General features: G+C 44.6%; 1 protein-coding gene across 1 annotated transcript; it reads right to left on the minus strand.

Moving 5' to 3' along the window:
• Positions 1-2192: 2192 nt before the first annotated feature.
• Positions 2193-18171, minus strand: LOC130379263 (choline transporter-like protein 1). Its single transcript, XM_056585984.1, has 16 exons — positions 17825-18171; positions 17563-17649; positions 16939-17081; positions 15615-15751; positions 15302-15395; positions 14781-14950; positions 13370-13459; positions 12471-12613; positions 10241-10427; positions 8747-8915; positions 5910-6066; positions 5486-5569; positions 4680-4817; positions 4148-4384; positions 2965-3039; positions 2193-2868 (listed from the first exon to the last, which is right to left on the minus strand). The coding sequence occupies exons 1-16, from the start codon at positions 17846-17848 to the stop codon at positions 2860-2862; spliced, it is 1944 nt and encodes a 647-aa protein (XP_056441959.1). The 5' UTR covers positions 17849-18171; the 3' UTR covers positions 2193-2859.
• Positions 18172-21006: the final 2835 nt, after the last annotated feature.

The raw sequence follows: 21006 nt of genomic DNA on the forward strand, positions 1-21006 counted from the left end.
AGTTTGTTTTTGCTTTGCTCATTTCCTGAGACAATTACCGGTAAGTGTTTTTTGTTTTTGCTGGATGCATAAGATTACAGCCACAACCTGTGGGAATGGAAGAGTGTGTGTGTGTGTGTGTGTGTGTGTGTGTGTGTGTGTGTGTGTGTGTGTGTGTGTGTGTGTGTGTGTGTGTGTGTGTGTGTGTGTGTGTGTGTGTGTGTGTGTTGGCAGCAGCACCTGACAGGAGCCCCCGATTGGGAAATGGGCCTTGCTGAGTGAAGATCAGACATGAAGATCAGACATATTCATTCTAACGCTTCCTCGCAGGACAAAACACTGAGCAGGCAAAGAAACAAACAAAAAGTATATTATCCACCTATAATATGCAGCAAATTCCTTGGATTACTGTTTCCCAAGATTAGCTGCATATAAACCTCTACAGCAGACCTCAGTTTAGGAGAAGGTAGACAGGGGCTATTACTAAGCACTGATGGGAAGTTCGCTACCATTTCAGGAAGCTGCGGTTGATGTGGAAATGAGTGAGTGCCGAGGTACTTTCTCCTCCGATGGTTCATGTGTTTGACTTCTTCTGAGCAGCTGAAAATTGTATATCCACGTGTCCTGTTGTTGAAAATATAATTTCAGTGGTCCTTTTTTTTCATTTCACGTCAGAGGATAAAGAGTCGACTTTGTAGGCATACTTACTTTAGTTCCTTAAGATAATAAACTATTTGAAGTCCATGACTTAAGCCTAAATAATACCGAACAATAGGCCTATAACCCACGCGACATTACAAGGCTAAATGACGGGAAAGTAGCCTATATCACCGTTCTTTCGTGGACATGAAGATTTTGATATGAAACAGTCCCTATCATCTGATTAAATCAATAAATTCCCCATGACTTTTCTTGTCAATCATAATGTTTGGCACCAAGACACAGGGGAATGTGAACGTCTTTAATAAACTTTCAGACAAGCTCAAACACTGGAGATAAATGAAACATGACCACTAACCCTTAACCATGCATTAACTTGAATGCATCGGCCATTTCTAATTACCTGTATACGTACGAGTGTGTACAATAAAGTGTTATAGCTACAGTTTGAGCAGAAGTTGCTGAGGGGGGACTCTGGCCTCGAGCTGAGTCAGGGTCGTATATATAGATAGGCCTACAACTACGGGCACTTGCAGACATTGCCCAAGGCAGCTTTAATAGACAGCGAATTAATTAGATCAGTCAGGCCCTTGTCTCTCCCGCCCCATCAACGAACAGAATCTCTACCGCTTGGAAAAAGGTGGTCATTTTCGTAACACTATTCGACGACACAGTACTAGTATTAAAAACAAATGGACCTAAATACAGGTCTGATGTCGCTTCCCGCCACAGTAACCTGTGTGTGATGCGATGTCCATTCCTGTAGTTCTGTCAAATGCCCAGCTTTTAACGGCTTTTACAAGAATTGCTTCCGTAAGTAAGCAGGAGAAATCACTTAAGCGTGAGTCACAGCCAGAGATCTACTTCATTGCTGCCTGTATTTCATGGAAGTGTGCTCCTGCTGCGGCGAGGAGGCCGTCGATAAATCCTTACTTAGTGCTGCCTTTCGATATTGTACAGAAATTGGACTGTTTGCAAAACGGAAGCAGAAAACTATCGTAAAACCTATCTAAGATGCTTTAAAAATGCTGCTTAATGAAAAACAGAAATAACAAGTAAACATTTTAATGACAAATCCCATTGAATAAATTAGCCTTAAACCAAGATTTCGATCAAATGATCGAAATTAATCAGTTGTTCTACAACCGCAGCAAACAACTCCTGCTTCTCCAACCTTTAAATCACACTGCTTCACATGATGATCTGTTGATATACATTGAAAGATAACATTTCATTTTTCAAGACAAAGCAGTTTTTATGAATAATAATAATGTGTTAACGTATTTGAATATTTACCGCCACCGTGTGGTGAGAGCGGGTACATGTCTCCATTATGCTTGACTTGCTTTTCAAACGGTTACATTGTTATATGCCTGGAAAAGCATTCTGTTTTGATACACAATGTTCCATGTTTGCATTATCAAACTTAACATTGCAGATATCATTTTATATAAAGCACGAGCCCTAACTAGGATTGAGACTTGTAGAATTGTGTACCATGTAGTTATTGTGTCTGTATTTGATGTTATAGTATGTTTGCATTAACCAAAGTAGCAACAAATAAAACAAGGAAATCTTTGGCTTGACACACTTTTTATTAAGATAAAGATCAACGTGAAGGCACTTTGACAAATTTTTAAAAAGACAAAGTTAACAGCCAACTATAATCATGTTAAAAAGCACGATTATAAAGCATGTTAATCAGGTCTATGTGGTTTACAACATTCTTTAAAAAACAGGCATAAGTTAAAAAATACATCGAAATATAGCCTTTCCAACTATTAATATAAAAGGCTACCGGCTAGGCTAACGATTTATTTAATAGGTAAGCCTATGTTCTTAGAAAACCTGAGTTATTTAATAGAAAAAAAAGATTTCTTAGCCAACTAGTATTTTACTTGAACATCCAGAAATTAATACAACGTTTTTGGATATAGCTTTTTGAAAAAAGAAATATTACACTTACTTATTCCTAAAAACAGAATGAGAAGAACATTGAACTGCGAACAGAGATATTGGTTATCAACCAATATTTTCAATTTGGGAAACAACTTAATACAAAAAACGTCCTCAAAGCTCCAAACATTAGTTCCACTTTTGTGTAAAGTGCGTTATTAATTAGTGTTTAAAACCTGGAGTGTAAAAAACAGAACAACAAACTGCAACAGAAATTTGCAGTAATTGGCGTTAAAGCTTCGCATGGCAAGGCCGGACTCTCCCTCAGATATTCTGTTGGGACAAAACATAAATAAAACGTCAAACCAAAACTTTAACCAGTAATTATCCCTGGAGAAAAATCATGAACGTTTTTTTATTTAAGCTCACCATTTTCTTCATCTCTCGTGGGTCTCCGTCGGCTGGTTTGTACCGGCCCCCCTTCTTGCTGCCCTCCACAAATTCCTTGGAGAAGGAAAGAGCGGGAAAGCAAGGTACGATCAAACTGCCGTTTTACCAACGTAGAACCAAAAAAGACCCATTTCCCCATTGTATTCCCTCCTCCTTTGTTTTGGCCGCCGCGGCTGAGTCACACGTCTATACATGTGTCAGGTAACAGGAGAGTGTAGGTGTCGACCAACAGACTCCATGGAAACACCTGAAACCAGCAGCCACCCGAGACCTCTTAGAAAACACCTCCACCTGCTGGAGGCCATACAGGTCAGCCCTAGGTCACGCCCCCTGAAAAGGGCATGGTCGGAACATCTCAACAACCAACTCGAGGCATGCATTCAATTGGATGACTCGCTCATTATGAGAAGGGCCTTGAATCATGGAGCCCCAGTTTCCTCACCCCCACCTGCAGGCCTCCACCTCAGTGTTTCCCATGCATAGACCAATGTGTGCGACGCAGCGCCACAGAATCAGCACTGAGCGCCACAAATTGATTCCGCTTCTTTTTTTGTTGTTGTGATTTTTAATATAAATATCGTTCCGTTCATTCATCTGCTCATAGCACTCTTTCACCCTGACATTGTCGTTCACACACGCATACGCACACGACCCCGCAAACACACAGAGACAAGCGTGCATTCATGCCAGTGGTTCAGGCTATTCACGCCATTTCTAACAAATTACAGTCAAATTATAGCTTTTCAATCTCAACTTCCACCCCTCCAATTCCCTTTGCTAAAATGTGACCGTTAAATTTTAAAATAGTAGAGGGTAGACTATGTAATAGTGGTCTACCCTGGTGCATCGAGGCTCGTTCCGTCTCTACCGCGTTCCATGGTTTCTAGACTGATCCGAGTTTTCAGCCCCTGGACAGAAGCGAGTTTAAAGTACGTCACAGTGCACAATTGTATGCACGCACTGCTGCTCTTTACCAGATTTGGCCCTCGTGACTCATGTGTATCGGTGCATCTCTCGACTTTTCCTTTCCTCCTCTATTCCCATCGCCATCCCTCTATTCCATATAGTCCCCCCTCCCTCAGAGCCTTGTCCATGTAGTGTGCATGCGCTCTCTCTTTCTCTCTCAGAGCCCTGTCCATTTCTCACTCTCTTTCTCACTCACCATCAGGGCCTTGTCCATGTAGTACTCTCGCCCCGAGCTGCCGTCGTTGTACTTGGTGTCGATGGCGAAGCACAGGAACAGGACGTCCACCACGATCTCAAACACAGACAGGAAGCAGTGGGCCACCAGGAAGGCGAACAGGCACACGATGAAGAGGGGCAGCACCCACACCGTGTAGTCCCGCTGGTAGTTCAGGGACAGCACGCCAACAAACGCTGTGCACGACACTACCAGCACCTGACCGGAGCACACACAAAGAACACCATTTCACAAGAGAGAAGAAGAATAGCAAGCCTGAATCAGGACCAGAACATCAACTGAAAAACCCATCGCTGAGCCCACAAATTTCCATTCATTATTGATGAACAGCTCGGGGCTATGCCTCTCAGCCTAGAATGAGCTAAATAGAATAACATTTTGTAAGTAGCGTAACATGTGCCAGTTAGCTAATTGATCACAGCATTTACCTAGCTAGTTAGCCGAATCCTACAAAAATGATCGCCTATAACACTCTTAGGCACTTCTTGATTACCTTTCCCAGGAAGAGGGCGAAGTCTCCGATGGAGTTGATGGTGGCCACGCGCAGGGCGTTCTCCACGAGGATGCCCAGGGCGTCACGCGCCGAGGTGCAGAAGTTGGTGCTGTTGATGGCGGTGGCCGTGTATGCGTTCTTAAATCAATAACAGAACACACGTATCAGCGGGTGAGCTCTCATGCCTGCGTTGTGGTGAGGGGGTTGACAGGCCAACGAGCCACACCTATACTCCGCATGGCCTCCACTCTCTCCAGCTGAGCAGTCTGCTGTGTTAGTTCTGCTCCTTTCATCATTGTTTCCCCCAGCACTGTATGTTTAAGGCGGCCGCCTTAACAGCAATAGGGCCCCGCCTTGACTACCCATGTATAAAAAAAATATATATATATTTTTTTTTTAATTATTATGCATTAACAATAGTACAATACTCTCGTAGGGAAAAAAAACATACTTCCATCAGGTATAAAAAATAAAGATAAGTAATGCATTGGCAATAATGTTCACAACAATAGTCGTGCCATAAAGCTTTTTGAATGGAATCGAAGCGGCGGCAGCAGGTGGTTGTATATATATATATACTATGCAAACTGAAACCCTCACTGAAGACCGCAGCCCACCCCCCCCCTCCCCCAAACACTGATCAGTATTAAAACACAAACTGCCAACCTTCCATGATTGTCGCCAACTATAAAAGTAACGCTGGTATTATCCAGACCAACCACACACACAGTAACTTTAGCGAGTATGTTTAATAAATGAATAATGTTAGCTTGTGCAATGGACATGGCATGATGCTGGGTGTTTACCTGGTTGAGGAAGGCCAGACACTTCTCCAAGCACCACAGGCAGCACACACAGGCCTTCAGCATGCAGCGTGCACACGCGTTTTCCTGCGGAGAGCAAATAATAATCTTTGTCAATGTTCATATTCAGGGTTGTGGTTTTGCAGTTCTTGCACCACAGATTTTTTTGAACGTTATCTCCTTGGTCTGAGCCGTACATGCAATGCCGTCGAAACACATTCAACATCAGGTGACGTGTACGTGTCCAACACCGCAGAAATACATTCAATACACATTCAAATCCCTTGAACTGAAAGCATCATCTACAAGCGCGGATGAGTTCCCCTGTCAGTGTTTGCGTCCCAGGCTCTGGGCTGCATCCCCCCATAGGTTCTGCTCTACCAAAGGAGGACTGCTGGGGCCGAGAGCGGGCCAGGCGGGCACCCACCTTTCCTTTGAGCTGGCTGTGCAGGTAGGTGAGGATGAGGCGGGGGATCTTGACCAGAGTGATGATAAAGGATCCCTTGGCCACGGTGCCCAGGTGGTAGCGGAACGCCCGCCACGTGGAGGAGACGATGGGCAGGGCCGGGATCTCAGACTTGTTCCTGTTGTGTTCCCACACCCAGACACGGCACACCATGTTCAACATAGTCCAAGGGCAAATGGTGTTACAGCAGCTCTTTTAAAAAAGTTGCTTTTCTTTCGCTTTTTGAAAGCAGCACTATTCCAATTGGGATTCTATGTTTTGATTGTTCTCAGCCTCTCTTCCCTTGCTGGTCTCTTTCGTTGAAAGCGTCTGCTAAATAATTAAATGGGATTCTTACTGTACGTCCACACCAGGAGCGACCAAAGCGTCAAAGACGCTCTGGTCGCTCACAAAGTTTCGCTGCGAATTTTTCTGTTCGCTTTGGTCGCTCAAGTCGCTCATGACGTACAATTCAATTATGCAGACGCATTTAAAGGAACCGTATGCGTTTAGTAGGCCCTACAGACAGCCATATCAAATAGTGAACTCTCCCATACACCTTGGTCATATTGCCGAGACGGTTTTGCTTGTTCGATAAAGTGCTTCGACAACAAGTAGGACAGTGATTCCCCCCAATATAAAAAAAATCCTAAAATGTAGGCTAATTACAACCGAGAACAAAAAACCCTGCGTGCTGTAGTAGTTAAAATATGTTTCACTGATCTGGATCTGCAAATCATGATCTGCACTCATTCGTCGCATTCAAAACAAATAGACGTTGGGACACATGGCTAATTTGCATACGTGCACAGGACTGGTTGGCTCCGCAAGGCAAATAATGGAACATATCTATCTATCTATCTAGGCCTTTCTGTCTATCTATATATCTATCAACGCGTGTCTAGTTTTAATGTGATGTATTGTGTGTATTATCCAGTCAGACTTGTTCTGTGTGGTATTGTAGGCTACTGTCCTGTGTGGGACGAACCACCTAAATGGATTCCCGACGATTTGTGTCGTTTGGTATTAATAAAGACTTGACTATCTATCTATCTAGACTATTTAATTAAAAATTATTGACCTCAGGCTCCGTGAATAGTGGGGAATAGAGGGATAAAAGACAAGAGATATATCCCTTGTCATTTATCCCTCGTCTTGTCGATTAGTATGTTTATGTGACGATTTCAAATACTTTTTTGGTTTTGTTTAAAGCATGCTACACGCGATTGGTTGGTTAGATTGGTGGCATGTAGAGCAAATTATAATGATTCCCGCTTAAATACGAACGTTCTAGATGTAGCCTATAAATACTCCCGCTTATCATCACTTGATATCCAAACCACTATGGCGTTTCGATCTCTGAACTGAAAAAGGGTGGGTTCGTACAACACCGGGTGCCCAGTTACAGACGCGATTAATACTTCAGCCGACATTTTGTTCAGTGAGTGAATAAAGGTAGGTAGGAACCAAAGTGCCTGCCGGTGTTCCCTGGGATCCACGCAAGCGAAGAGCGTCTACATTCCGATTGGCTGTCAGTGTTTGGTCGCTGAAGCGAATAATAGTCATTTGCATAAAGTTAAAAAGTTTTCAACTTCTTTTTGACGCTCTGGTCGCTCAACTTTGGCCGCTGGTAGCGTTGGTCGCTCTGGTCGCTCTTGCCCATAGAAAGTGAATGACTTCCGGCGATTTGGTCGCTCAATTCGCTTCTGGTGTGGACGGACAGTTAAGGATAAGTTGAATGGCTCTTAATTACAGTTGTGGTAACCTTATGAATGAAAGCAGGACAGACGTTTCTATGGAGAACTCGGCGCGTGCTACCATCACTGCATTGCGAATAACAAAAGTACTTAATTAATGGATAAATGTCATCTTTGGCACATATTTTCAATATGTACAAATTCCATGTTTGCTAGTCCGTCAATAAAAAAAAAAATATATATATATTTGATTTGTGTATTAAATTACAAAATTTCTGAGCTGCTGGGTATAGACGTCATTGTAGCATTCATTACATGGACTAGCCTAATATGCTCTGTGTCTAATATTCAATTAACCTACTTAGAAAACTCATGCTTGGTTTGAACACTTCTGGCAGAATAAAAACCGATATGAAACAAGCGCCCTTCTTCCATAGATTCTTGACGGAGGACACAGTATGCAACGCTGGGTAACGGAGATGTGACAGACTCTCAGTTGAGTTTACACACTGTTGTTGTACTTGAGATTAGGTCCTCCCGAGGTGATGTTATATGTGGCAATATTTACGATGCATTACTAGTCCTGTAACATAAACACTCACATTCGACATCTTCCACAGCTTAGCTGCCTGTTCTAGAAGTAGAGACTGCCCTCTGGTGGTGCCTGCTGTGCAGTACAACACCACCTGAATACTGTCTCCCTATCACTTTAATATAAATAGTCTACATTTTTACTAGATTTCTTCCGATTAATACCATGCTACCACCAAAGTCATTCTCTGGGCTAACTCTTCTGAAGACCCTACACTAGCGTAGATCCAAACGCAGGAGAGTGCATTTAGCTTGAGAGTGGAGTGTCTATAAAAAGGTGGCTTGTGTGTGGAAGTCATCACATTCTAAGTGAATGAGATGAGTGAATGAGGGAATGAATGAGAGTGAAGCTTTTGTATGGAAGGTGGTATGAAACCTAGCCTACAGTGTCAAGAAATGTATGAAGGAGTAAGGCTGATAAATAAACAAACACGAGTGAAGCCCCTAAATAAGTCATGAATGCATGGGCGAGCCTCCTTGAGGTCTACCTTTCTGAAGGAATGAAAAAGGAACAAATGCACGAGTGAATACCGCGTGAAGTAGTAGGTGACGACGGCGCCGGCGATGGTCATCTGCTGAAAGGCGAGGATGAACTCGCTGATCCAGATGAGGCCCACGGCGTGGTACCAGACCAGGTACTGGAAGGGCTGCTTCATCTGGAACTCCACTAGCCCCGTGCTGTTGCTCTTCATCGGGGTCCCTGTGGGGGCGGAGGCAGCCGATTGATAAAAAGCTTACTAGCCTGCAGTCAACCTGTAGGCGTCCTTGAGGACAAACCTACATTATCTAGAGGGTGCTTAATGACATGCATCTATAACAAATGTCTCTTTAGGTATTCTGAAGTAAAGGAGTTTGATAAATGACAGCCTATGTCTGAAAGGTGCATTATCCTGCTAAATGACACCTCTGAGTCATTTAGCTGTGGTAAATAGTCACAGTATCCACACAAACCAAAAGACAACAGGCAGGCCAGGACTAGGGGCCTGCCTTCACACAAGGCAGAAGTTGTGTGTACACAACATGACTCCTCAGACAGTCGGATATTTGCCATTATTATTGTATTTCGGTCTTGTTATTCTGACAAACTGATTGCCCTTTTTAGAAGATTAGGTGAAATATATTGAACAGCACTATCTATTACTGCTGAAGTTATCGTACTAGTCCTACCAAACGGGGAACAACAAGAGAAAGGCATGAAGACATGAAGTCGGGAGCAGTGTCTGACAACAAGAGTCTGGCCCAAACCTAAATAGCATTAAAACACTTTTGCCCCCAACGGACCCTTCTCTGTCCCATGCCCTCCCTCAAGCATACGTCTGCGTAAGGCCTCAAGACCTCAAAGCACCCAACAAACAACCTCTGCACCGGACTGGCACTTTGGATATTACCATTGTGACGCAAAACTAACAGGCGCACGCTTGTGCTTGCGTGCGTGCGTGCGACTGTGTGTGGAGATGGTGGTGTGTGTATATGCTTGTGTCTGTGGAGTTGTGTGTGCATGTGTGATGGAGGAGAAGCGGCCCTTTGACCAGACTCCTCCTACGTCACACTGCTGGCTCCAGATTCCTGCAGGCTTGTGGGAGGGGGAGGGGCGGTCAGGTCATGGCCCGAAACCCAGACTCAAAATGTCACCGCTGCGGATATCACACTCATCGAGAGTGGGGTGAGCGTCAGGACATTAATAACAATACGACTGTGTGTGTGTCCGCATTGTCCTCAGAAGCTCTCAGAAGCCAGAGCCAGGGAGTTGACGGTATTAGCATTCAGAGAGATGCATTATGGAAAAGTCATCCTTAGCCTAAACAACAGATCAAAGAGAGTGAGTGAGTGAGTGAGTGAGTGAGTGAGTGAGTGAGTGAGTGAGTGAGTGAGTGAGTGAGTGAGTGAGTGAGTGAGTGAGTGAGTGAGTGAGTGTAAAACAGAAAGAGAGCACAATTGACAGGCGAATCCACCCATTATTAACTTTTCAAGTTAATATTGACCACACATGGATCCAACTTCCCCGGATCCATGTGTGGTCTGTACCTGAGATGCCGAGGAAGAGGAAGACGGAGATCCAGTACACCCAGAAGAGCATGAGGCCCAGGAAGGTCCAGAAGGGTTGCAGCGCCAGCAGTGGCAGGTGGATGAACACCTTGCCCGCCACGTGGAACAGAGCGATGGTCAGCGCTACCCTCTTCCTCATGAAGAAGATGACCAGCAGCAGCACCACCTACAGAGGACAACACGCTGTTCACACCACACCCAAACGGACGCTGACCGCTGCCAGGGTCAGTGGGCTCTTACTGAATACTACCTAACTAACTGAGACATCCCAACTGGCAGTGGCTGCTGGTCCGATTCCCAGCACCTCCTAGTAAAGATTGAAGTTGTCCCTGAGCAAGCTACTAACCCTCACTGCTCTAGAAAAAATGGCTGTTGCCTTGCACCGTGGCCACAGGTTTGAAAAGGGCTCAATAAATGCAATCGCTTTACCATCCATCTATTTTCTACCTTGACGGGAGTGCGTAGCATACGCGGGACAGGTGATGGGGAGTTCGACCCCCAGCCAAAAGGTTCTGGGGTCGTAACCCCATGTAAGCATCGTTGAGCAAGATGCCTTCAATCCTTAATGACATGTATTTTAGCAGACTAAATGGTATATCCCAAAACGGGCGTTCTCCAAGTACAATCCAATCCAGCCCCCCCCCCCCCACCCCCCGTACGAATAAATTAAGAAACCAATACACATCCCTTGCCCCAAATCCTTCCATTGTGGCCCCGTCCACACAAAGCCGAAACGGGCGAAACCGTTACGATCTATCCGGTTTCGGAGTATCTCCGTAAAGACGGAGTCAAGCGAAACCGGGTAGATCTGTAGAAACGCTGTAGTACACATTCCAGGCCCATAATGTGGTTATAACCAATGTGGTTGATAGGGTTTACATGTGGTCGATAGTGTTTAAATATGGTCGCTACTGTTTATATGTGGTCGATAGTGTTTAAATGTGGTCGAGAGTGTGTAAATGTGGGCGAGAGTGTTTAAATGTGGTTGATAGTGTTTAAATGTGGTCGATAGTGTTTAAATGTGGGCGATAGGGTTTACATGTTTAAATGTGGTCGATAGTGTTTAATTGTGGTCGATAGTGTTTAAATGTGGTCGATAGTGTTTAAATGTGGGCGATAGTGTTTACATGTGGTCGATAGTGTTTACATGTGGTCGATAGTGTTTACATGTGGTCGATAGTGTTTACATGTGGTCCATAGTGTTTAAATATGGTCGATAGTGTTTACATGTGGTCGATAGTGTTTACATGTGGTCGATAGTGTTTACATGTGGTCCATAGTGTTTAAATGTGGTCGATAGTGTTTACATGTGGTCGATATTGCTTAAATGTGATCGTCAGTGTTTAAATATGGTAGATAGTGTTTAAATGTTCTTTTCCCTCACTCTCCACCTCATCCCTAACTCTCCACCTCAAGCTGATGTGTAGTGAGCGTTCTGGCGCCAATTGGCTGCCGTGCATCACCCAACTGGGTGCTACATATTGGTGGTGGTTAGTGAGGTCCCCCCTTCACTTTAGGCGTCTTTGAGTGTTATTAATTATTATTATTTTTCATGTTTAACCTCTGTTTTCCTTTTATTCCTAGTCTGTTTTACATAGTTTTGAATGATGACTATATGCTCTGTAAGGTGACCTTGGGTGTCTTGAAAGGCGCCTCTAAATTAAATGTATTATTATTATTATTATTATTATTATTATTATTATTATAAGGGGCGCTGCTTCTGCTACACAAATTGTGAGTTCTGAGACTCTGCAGGCTTAACAGTCATTGGCTAGAGGGTCGAGGGGTGGGGCGATGACGTCAGGGTTTACGGTTTCAGGCGTCCACACGAATCCAAAAACGAAACTGGGTAGATTTGAAACCACCTCCGAGGGCGGTTTCAGAAGTTTACGGTTTCGGTCAGCGGATTCGCCGGCTTCGTGTAGACGGAAGGCCGAACCGTACAAGACCTTTGCGGTTTCGCCATGAAATCGGCCTTGTGTGGACGGGGCCTGTAAACCCACCCTAATATCCTGTTCTTTGACAGGCAACGCGTTACCCAAGCCTTAAGCATCTGTGCCGCTGTGGCGTGAGGGGAGGGATGGGGTGCAGGGACAGACACAGAGGCAGAGACAGCTGGGTAAGACATGCCAACGCCAATGTACCGCCATCTCTGGATCTCCCCTGAGGGGGCGGTCTAGCCAGGCGCGGGGGACCCCTGAGGGCGTACCGTGAAGACGGTGGAGATGATGGCGTAGATCAGCAGGGCTTTGACGTTGTCGGCGACCACCTCCTTCCCGAACACCGTCGTGGTGTCGTTGTCCAGGGCCTTCCTGTGGTCGGCGTACAGCCACCACAGGCCCCCGGTGCCGCCTGCAGAGGGGTACACAGCGCTTAAGACACCCCACCATACTTCGTGAGTCTGACTATAGACCCCCTGAGATTAGCTCCCAGCGTTTAATAAAGTGTCCAACTCACGTTCACCATAAAAGTGAGGGATTCAATACAACAACAATTAACAATTACCAGAATAACTACTAACTGTACATTCATGAGTAGCCAAGAAATACATCAAATACAAACGTCTCTTAGAATCACAATTGTTTGGTCATATGTGTTTATGGATATCAAAAAGGGTATACATAAAAAAGGTTTAACAGCAAATTCAAGACGCAGCAATGAAAAGCAAGAGGAACATTGTTTTGTTCCAATCTGCATTTTCTGATTATGAACTGGTTCCCACTCTGATACTCTGTGGCTAGGAGCAGCAGATCCAATCCATCTTCTTTAACCTGTCCCAGCGACACACGGCTTCAGGGAGGCATCCTGACCTACGTCTGGTTCAGCAAGCCAGGAATCGGAGGCATTTCTTAGCCAAATGTCCAGGGAAATCGTGCACCAAGTTACCTCCTTCCTCCAGTCACCTGTTCTCCGAGGTTATCAGTCGACTGAGTTCTGCACCTTTTCTGCATTCATCCACATGTTTTACTATATGTTCAAAGACGACGATTGAATGAACATCTCGACCAGCTCATTAAGGCCCCTCTAGGTCCTATTGCAAAGTTCTCTGTTCTAAGCATCTTATAGGTACAAGCCTTTACTGAAGGACTAAATGGAAACCTTGCGTACCTACGGCGCCCAGGATGACCAGGATGGTTGTGATCCATATGAGCACCTTGGAGATGTACCGGATCACCACCATCAGGATCACAGACAGCACTGCACAACACAGGGGAGACAACAATTTGATGTTATTCCTATTCATCTTACATTGGATTTGATGTTGTACTTTGTGTACTTTTGGCAATGTAATATAATGTGTAATGTGTGTTTGGACTGAGCAGAATGATGTCATCTTGCAAACAAACTAGGGTTATTAAAATGGCCATCACTTTGGCTCCAATCTGAATCACCAATCAGCAATCGTGGAAAGCAGTCTGACCACAGACGGGGCTAACACAAGTCTTGGGTTGGGATCTTAGGTATCCCTTGACAAGTCCCAGTTGGGACTCCTCATTGCTCACAATCACTGGGACAGAAGGCAATTGCTGCCTTCTGCCATCATTACATACTAGCTACAGAGAGGGGAGGGAGCTTAGTGTCCTCACTTGTTCTACTCCAAGCCGAGTATGTAGGACAACCTCCCTGCTCATGAAAAAAAATGATGATTGACAACTAAATGGGGCAGGACGGTCTCATAGTGGTTAGGGTGTTTGACCTAAACATCAGGGTTTTAGGTTCAAACCCCAATGCCTACAATCTACTGTTAGGCATCCTGTTTGTACCTAGAGATATGATACCTAGAGCCAGCAGACAGTGTTTTGTAGAGATGGGATACCTAGAGCCAGCAGACAGTGTTATTGTAGAGATGGGATACCTAGAGCCAGCAGACAGTGTTATTGTACAGATGGGATACCTAGAGCCAGCAGACAGTGTTATTGTAGAGATGGGATACCTAGAGCCAGCAGACAGTGTTATTGTAGAGATGGGATACCTAGAGCCAGTAGACAGTGTTATTGTAGAGGTGGGATACCTAGAGCCAGCAGACAGTGTTATTGTAGAGGTGGGATACCTAGAGCCAGCAGACAGTGTTATTGTAGAGGTGGGATACCTAGAGCCAGCAGACAGTGTTATTGTAGAGGTGGGATACCTAGAGCCAGCAGACAGTGTTATTGTAGAGGTGGGGTACCTAGAGCCAGCAGACAGTGTTATTGTAGAGATGGGATACCTAGAGCCAGCAGACAGTGTTATTGTAGAGGTGGGGTACCTAGAGCCAGCAGACAGTGTTATTGTAGAGGTGGGATACCTAGAGCCAGCAGACAGTGTTATTGTAGAGGTGGGATACCTAGAGCCAGCAGACAGTGTTATTGTAGAGGTGGGATACCTAGAGCCAGCAGACAGTGTTATTGTAGAGGTGGGATACCTAGAGCCAGCAGACAGTGTTATTGTAGAGGTGGGATACCTAGAGCCAGCAGACAGTGTTATTGTAGAGGTGGGATACCTAGAGCCAGCAGACAGTGTTATTGTAGAGGTGGGATACCTAGAGCCAGCAGACATAGGCCGAGGATGATTTCCTTGCTGGCCAGCACACCAGCGATGACCCTCTGAATGGCGCTGCTGTCGTTTACGAAGCTGACGAAGGCCTGGGCCAGCTCAGCGTAGCAGCTCAGCTCGGTGGGAACGCAGCGGTGCAGCACCCGGACCGCCTTGCTGTGAACACAGGAAGCACAGGCGCAACCGGACCACGTGATTGGACGATATCGTTCAGATGCGATGCAGATTGGTAGTGTGTACGAAACATACCGACAGTTTTTTACTTTTATCTCAGCATAATTGTCTTTTTCTGATAGCAATTTAAATACTGTAGTAAGGGAATGGGCTAAGCATTCACAAATATAAATGGTGAACTTTTCACTGCTCACTAATGGTGAATTGAACACAAACCAACTACATTACTCCAGGTTGATAGAGAGGCCTTGGGTGTTTGGGGCTGTGCTTATTCAATTCAGTTCTAATTTAATTTGATAAACATCAGAAAGATTCAAGGTTGAATGTAGATACCTTGGGGGAACAGGGAGTTTGGGGCATTTAGTGTAGCGTTCAGAGCTGCTCGTATATCTCGTAGGAGAAAGGTCGTACGAACATAGGTTGGATCCTGATAAAAAAAACAAAAAGTTGGTTTGGGGAACATGAATGAATAACAAGTAAGCAAACCATCAGAAATAGAGAATAACAAGGCGATTAAATAATACCAAAGAAATACCACCAACCCACTTTTACTTCAACTAAGGAATTCAAACACTTTTTACTGTATAGCTATAAGGCCAAACATTTTTTTTTTAAGAAATACAAAACAAATTTAGTATTTTCTCACCATTTGATAGTGAAAATTGCTTGACATCGTAGTATGTCTTCAATTCTTCGTCAGGACACTTAGATACACACAGGGCCAACGACTTGATCTTCCTGTTAAGGAAGTCTATGTTGCAGGGGTCGAGGAAAAACACATACCTGTTGTAAAGGAAAAATAACCATTAATGTTAAAAAGTTCTGCAACATTGCAAGCATAGCTTGCTACATCACTTAGCATGGCTAGCTTCGTCACTAGCATGGCTAGCTACGGCACTGTCATTGCTTGCTCCAGCAATAGCATGACTGCAGGGCTGACTGCTATAGTTCTAGGGTTGCTTACTACAATGCTATTTTAGTTTAATACAGTATAGGGGAGCCTGCTACAGTGTTAGGGTAGCTTGCTCAAGGGCTGCTTGCTACCGTGCTGGTTGCTAAAAAGCTAGGCTCGCTTGATACAGTGCTTGGGTAGCTTGCTACAGTGCTGGGGTATCTTGCAACAGTGCTAGGTTAGCCTGCTTCAGTGCTAGGTTAGCTTGCTACAGTGCTGCTTGCTACAGCTACAGTGCTGCATGCTACAGCTACAGTGCTAGGGAGCTTGCTACAGTGCTAGGGAGCTTGCTACAATGCTGCTTGCTACAGCTACAGTGCTAGGGAGCTTGCTACAGTGCTAGGGAGCTTGCTACAGTGCAAGGGAGCTTGCTATAGTGCTGGAGAGCTTGCTACAATTCTACGGTAGCTTGCTCCAGTGCTAGGGTAGCTTGCTACAGTGCTGATTATTATAGTGCTTGTGGGTCTTGTGTTGTCTGGGGAAAAGGATGATGACATGGCTGCCAGCTTGCTCAACAGATCAACAGACGGTACTTTGTGGCTCAGACGCCTCCTATTCAAAGCCTCCTCTGGAGCCATGCCCATCGATGAAGCATGACCCACTGTTTCCCACAAGCCTTGTGCACATGCCATGAATGTTGATTGCACGAAGGTCGATTGTAAACTGCTGTTCCAAGTGCGTTAAGGGGGCAAGAGGGTAGGAGGATAGTAGCCAGGGGGTTCTACTCCCAGGCGAAAGCTACTGGCACGGCTCCCCAAAGCCACAGTCTACCTGTAGGTATCTTTCAGCAAGCACATGTACCTGAGAAATAGCAGTTGTCCTTGATAATGGTCTAAATACTAAAATGACATTGTTTGGCAGGAACAAAACTGTAGACATGAGCACCAACCGATTACAATCACAGAAGTAAAGAGAAAACTTTCTGCATGTGTTAAAAAACAAGACATTTTGTTGTGTCCACTGTCAGCATCATGTCAAGCAGACCCCACCATACTTCATTCAATGGCAGCAGACTCACTTGTTCTCGGTCATGTTCAGTCCGCTGAGCTCTATCCCCTTAATCGGGCTGTTCCTTCTACCACAGGTATTACCGTAGCTGTCGTAACCCCGGACGATTCTGAGAGCTCCCCCGGTGTACACTGTGAAGCCACATATGCACCCCTGCACACACACACACACACACACACACACACACACACACACACACACACACACACACACACACACACACACACACACACTGTTTTGAAGTAACTGGATAAAAGTCTCGGTTAACTGTGTGTGTGTGTGTGTGTGTGTGTGTGTGTGTGTGTGTGTGTGTGTGTGTGTGTGTGTGTGTGTGTGTGTGTGTGTGGATCTTATTTCATCTTGCTTTCTAAATGCTCAAACAATCGTGTAGCTCTGCAAGGTGCGTTCTGTAATCTTCCGCTATAGAAGTTGTTATAAGTTGTTCTATGCATACTATACGTGTCGAAATGTATGTTTTGGTGTTATGGATGCAACATGTATACATGAGAGGGTTACAACAGAACACATGTATCAGGTTACAGCCTAAGCGCTAAGGATGTTGGGAGATGTGTTCGTTCATTCATTCAGGGAACAGTTATAAGCCAACAGGTAAATAACCGTAAAAAAGATTTACCATGCCGACACAAAACAGAAAGAATAAGATGAGCCATGGAATGTCTGTGCAGCTGCGTTGCTCCAGCGGTTTCCAATCGCGCTTCCCCTGCAAAACATAGACCATTAGAAAGGTTCACACGAATTCGTTTTGGTCTGTATAACTTTTTTACTTGATTATCTGCACGTGTTAAACACACCTATGATTCAATTCCTGGCTACGCAATAAGTTATCAACTTTGTTTTTTATCCTCATTTCCGTAATTTGATTTAGTTTGACTTACCTCTGAACTACTGCCACATCCCATGGTGAATTGTCAGCTAGCTAAGACTTTACAGGACCCAGATGCAGACTTTCACTCACAAGAACTTAACTTTACCGATCCAATCTTTTTCAACTCTCAGCCATTTCAAAGCAGCACGTTACAAGTTTCGTTTGTTTACGTCCTAGATAACAAGTATTTCACAACTACCGGCACGAGTACAGTTATTGTTTTGATCCTCCCTTACTACAATGAACAGCCACCGTGTATTGTGTGACGCCTTTTTTGAACAGGTAAAATGCGGAAGAGGTCAGATTCCGTAGGGAGTGGCCATGGACGAAGAAGCAAGAAGTAGGAGAAGTAGAGTGGCAGTAGCCTGTCTCCCAGCGCCTAGTAGTAGTGTTTGGCGCCTTCTAGCGGATCCTCCGGGTACTGCTCCTTGTACGGCTGAATTACACCAGGGGACAGCGGGCCGTTGTGACTGGCCACGGCCGCATTTACACCCAATTGAAGAAGTACTTTGGCCATTGAATTAACCACAGACACATGTGCTTAATAAATACACTTGATTTGATTTGATTAGCATTTTACAGACCCATACAATGGATAGGGCGTTTAGTACGGTCCATCGTCGTTGCTTCTTTCCCTATAAAAAGCTACAGTCAGTGTTAAATAACGTTGATTTACCTTTTATCATTTCCTATTATAGGCTACTGTGTAAAATGCTGTTTAGAATTAACGTTAGTTTCAAGAAAAGAAAGACCCACCGGTGGGGGGAGATCTCATGTTTTATTTATGCTTTTGTCATAATGCACACCGTGCATGTGGCAGAAAATGTGCAACAGCGCCCTCTGGGGTCACACTTTTCGGTGGGTCGCAGAATTCGATGTAACACCGGAACTTCATGGCACGGAAATGTTATATTCACTGTTCAATTGGAAATATTTAAGCCTATTTCCATTCCCTTTTAAAGTCACCCAAATACAGTGTTTAAATGTGTAACGTTACTGTTGTTTAGCATCCTACCTAAGTAGGCCCCTGAGTCCTGTCCCATTAGCCTAATTGACCCTAAGAAAATGCAACCGTCCACCAGCTGATAAATCCTACCACTACTAGCATGTACTTATTTTGGTCCAAATAATCAAAGACATAAAGAAACAGGTCCTTCATGGAGCCTTCTTGTACCTCATTATGCCCGAGTGGTCTGGTTTAGACCTGCTGACCTGTGCAGCACCTTCGGGTCTGAACGTCAAGTTTCCAGAAAAAGCTAGTTTTTCCTCCATGTATTTGCTTTCTAGACGATCCTCTGGCCGTGTGCCGGAGCGCCATGCTGCAAGGTCAATATTTAGCTGCGGCCATCCGATACACGCTGAGAGGGCAGGGCAGGGTGGACCAGGAATACATTGAAGCGTGTTCCTGCAAAAATATTATTTAGTTACACACCCGTTGGATATTTGGTTAACGTCAGCAATTAAGGATGGACACAACACACAGAAGCTTCTGTACACATGCAATCGCAGAAACACTTTATATGATAACCAGACATTCAAGACATTCAAAAGGAAGACAATTCCTACTTTATTAGACAGAAAATGTGTGCATACCATCCTAAATACAGGGCCGTAATTTAAGGCAAAATATACAAAAAAAACACATTCAGTTCATTACGGACAGACTCTTGTAAACTGAAAAGTGTTAACAACATCACAGGCGTTATTACTCCCTCTGTCTCCCACTTTTTCTCCATCTCTCTCTCCCCCATCCATCTCACTAGTTTCTTTCATTCGCCTCTGTCTCCCTCTCTTTCCCCCTTTTCCACGCTTTCTTTGCCTCACTCCCATCTACCTCTCTTCTTCCTCTATCGCTACTACCTCCCTCTCTCTCTCCCTCCCTCCCTCCCTCCCTCTCTCTCTCTCTCCTTTCTTTCTTTCCCTCTCTATCAACCTCTCTCTCCCTCTCCCTCACTCCTTTCTCATAGTGAATCAAGCCCTACATTACTCCCTGGCTTGGTTGCTGCTGTGGCAACGGTGTCCAAGGACAACAGCGTTCTCCTGGCTCCCTGAGCCACGCTCAGCGGACGGACCACGGAGCCCCGGGGGTGATGGGAGGTGCACGTCATCGGCTGTATCTTCACAAGTAACCCAGAAAAAACGCTCAGGTTTAACCTGAAATGACCGACGGTAAGAGGAGAGACAAGGATAAATATTGTTCATGCAAGACTGCAGATGGCGGTAAAAAGTTTATAGTACAGCTGAGTGCATTCTGGGAAAATGCTGTACGTTTATAAACTGTAGATTTTACCTGAACTGACGAATAGAGATGTGAAGAAACTTGAAAGTACACATTTTGTTACACGGTGGGGCACCCTGGTATGGAAGTAATAAGTAATAAAAACGTATTTCGGATCTTCTAGTCCAGGCCATAAACTGACCTGAAATGACCGACAGTAAGGCAAGACTGCAGATACTTGGCAGAACACATTGTCCTAGTATAGTAAAGGATACACACTGAGAGAACACAGTATATCCCTGCAGTTCTAGCCTAAAAATGGCCCAGGGTATTAACCTTAACTGACGGGTAGGCAAAATGCAAGTGTGCATTTTGTTTGTGCAACTAGGAATTTTGCGAGTATAGTGGGGTACACGCTTGAATGCATAAGACATATGGATTCATTTTGGATGGTTCTGATCGAAGTCATAAACAAACCCCTTGTTGGTACTCCTTCTTCCAGCTTTGGGTTGGGTTCTTCCTGGTCATAATGGTAAAAAAAAGCTGGTCTGAATTTAATCAAAACATGCACAATGCATGTTTTTATGAGTCAGCATTGGGTTGAAAACCTCTGTCGTGTTGGAAGAGCGATCCAACGTCAACGACGGCAACCTGATTCATGTGGTTCTACTCAAGTCAAGGTCCTTTTTTTGCATTTGGCGAGAAGAACCATGAATCCAGTTTCATTTTTGACTCCATTCATATGTAGAATTATGAAAATGCATGCCTGGAAGTCGCAGTCAAAATAGTGCTTGCTTTCTTGGCGTCTTTCTCAAAATACCGGACAACCCCCCAGAACGATGCAGTGTACGTGATGCTTGTTGTGTTTTCCATCAATATACATTTATGTTTCCCCGATGACGGTATACACACGTGATACTCCAAATTCATAAGACAACATAATTACATGTGTGAAGGAGTGTAGCAGACACAGG

This window comes from Gadus chalcogrammus, chromosome 3, assembly GCF_026213295.1.
Source record: "Gadus chalcogrammus isolate NIFS_2021 chromosome 3, NIFS_Gcha_1.0, whole genome shotgun sequence".
NCBI lineage: Eukaryota > Metazoa > Chordata > Actinopteri > Gadiformes > Gadidae > Gadus > Gadus chalcogrammus.

Bases quoted from the DNA above. Each gene is read 5' to 3' on its own strand.
- LOC130379263 (XM_056585984.1), bottom strand. From the start codon at position 17,848: ATGGGATGTGGCAGTAGTTCAGAG. The intron at 15,396-15,614 runs GTGAGAAAATAC...TTTTTTTATCAG, and splicing joins GCAATTTTCACTATCAAATG to GATCCAACCTATGTTCGTAC. The intron at 8,916-10,240 runs GTACAGACCACA...CCGCCCCCACAG, and splicing joins CCTCTTCCTCGGCATCTCAG to GGACCCCGATGAAGAGCAAC.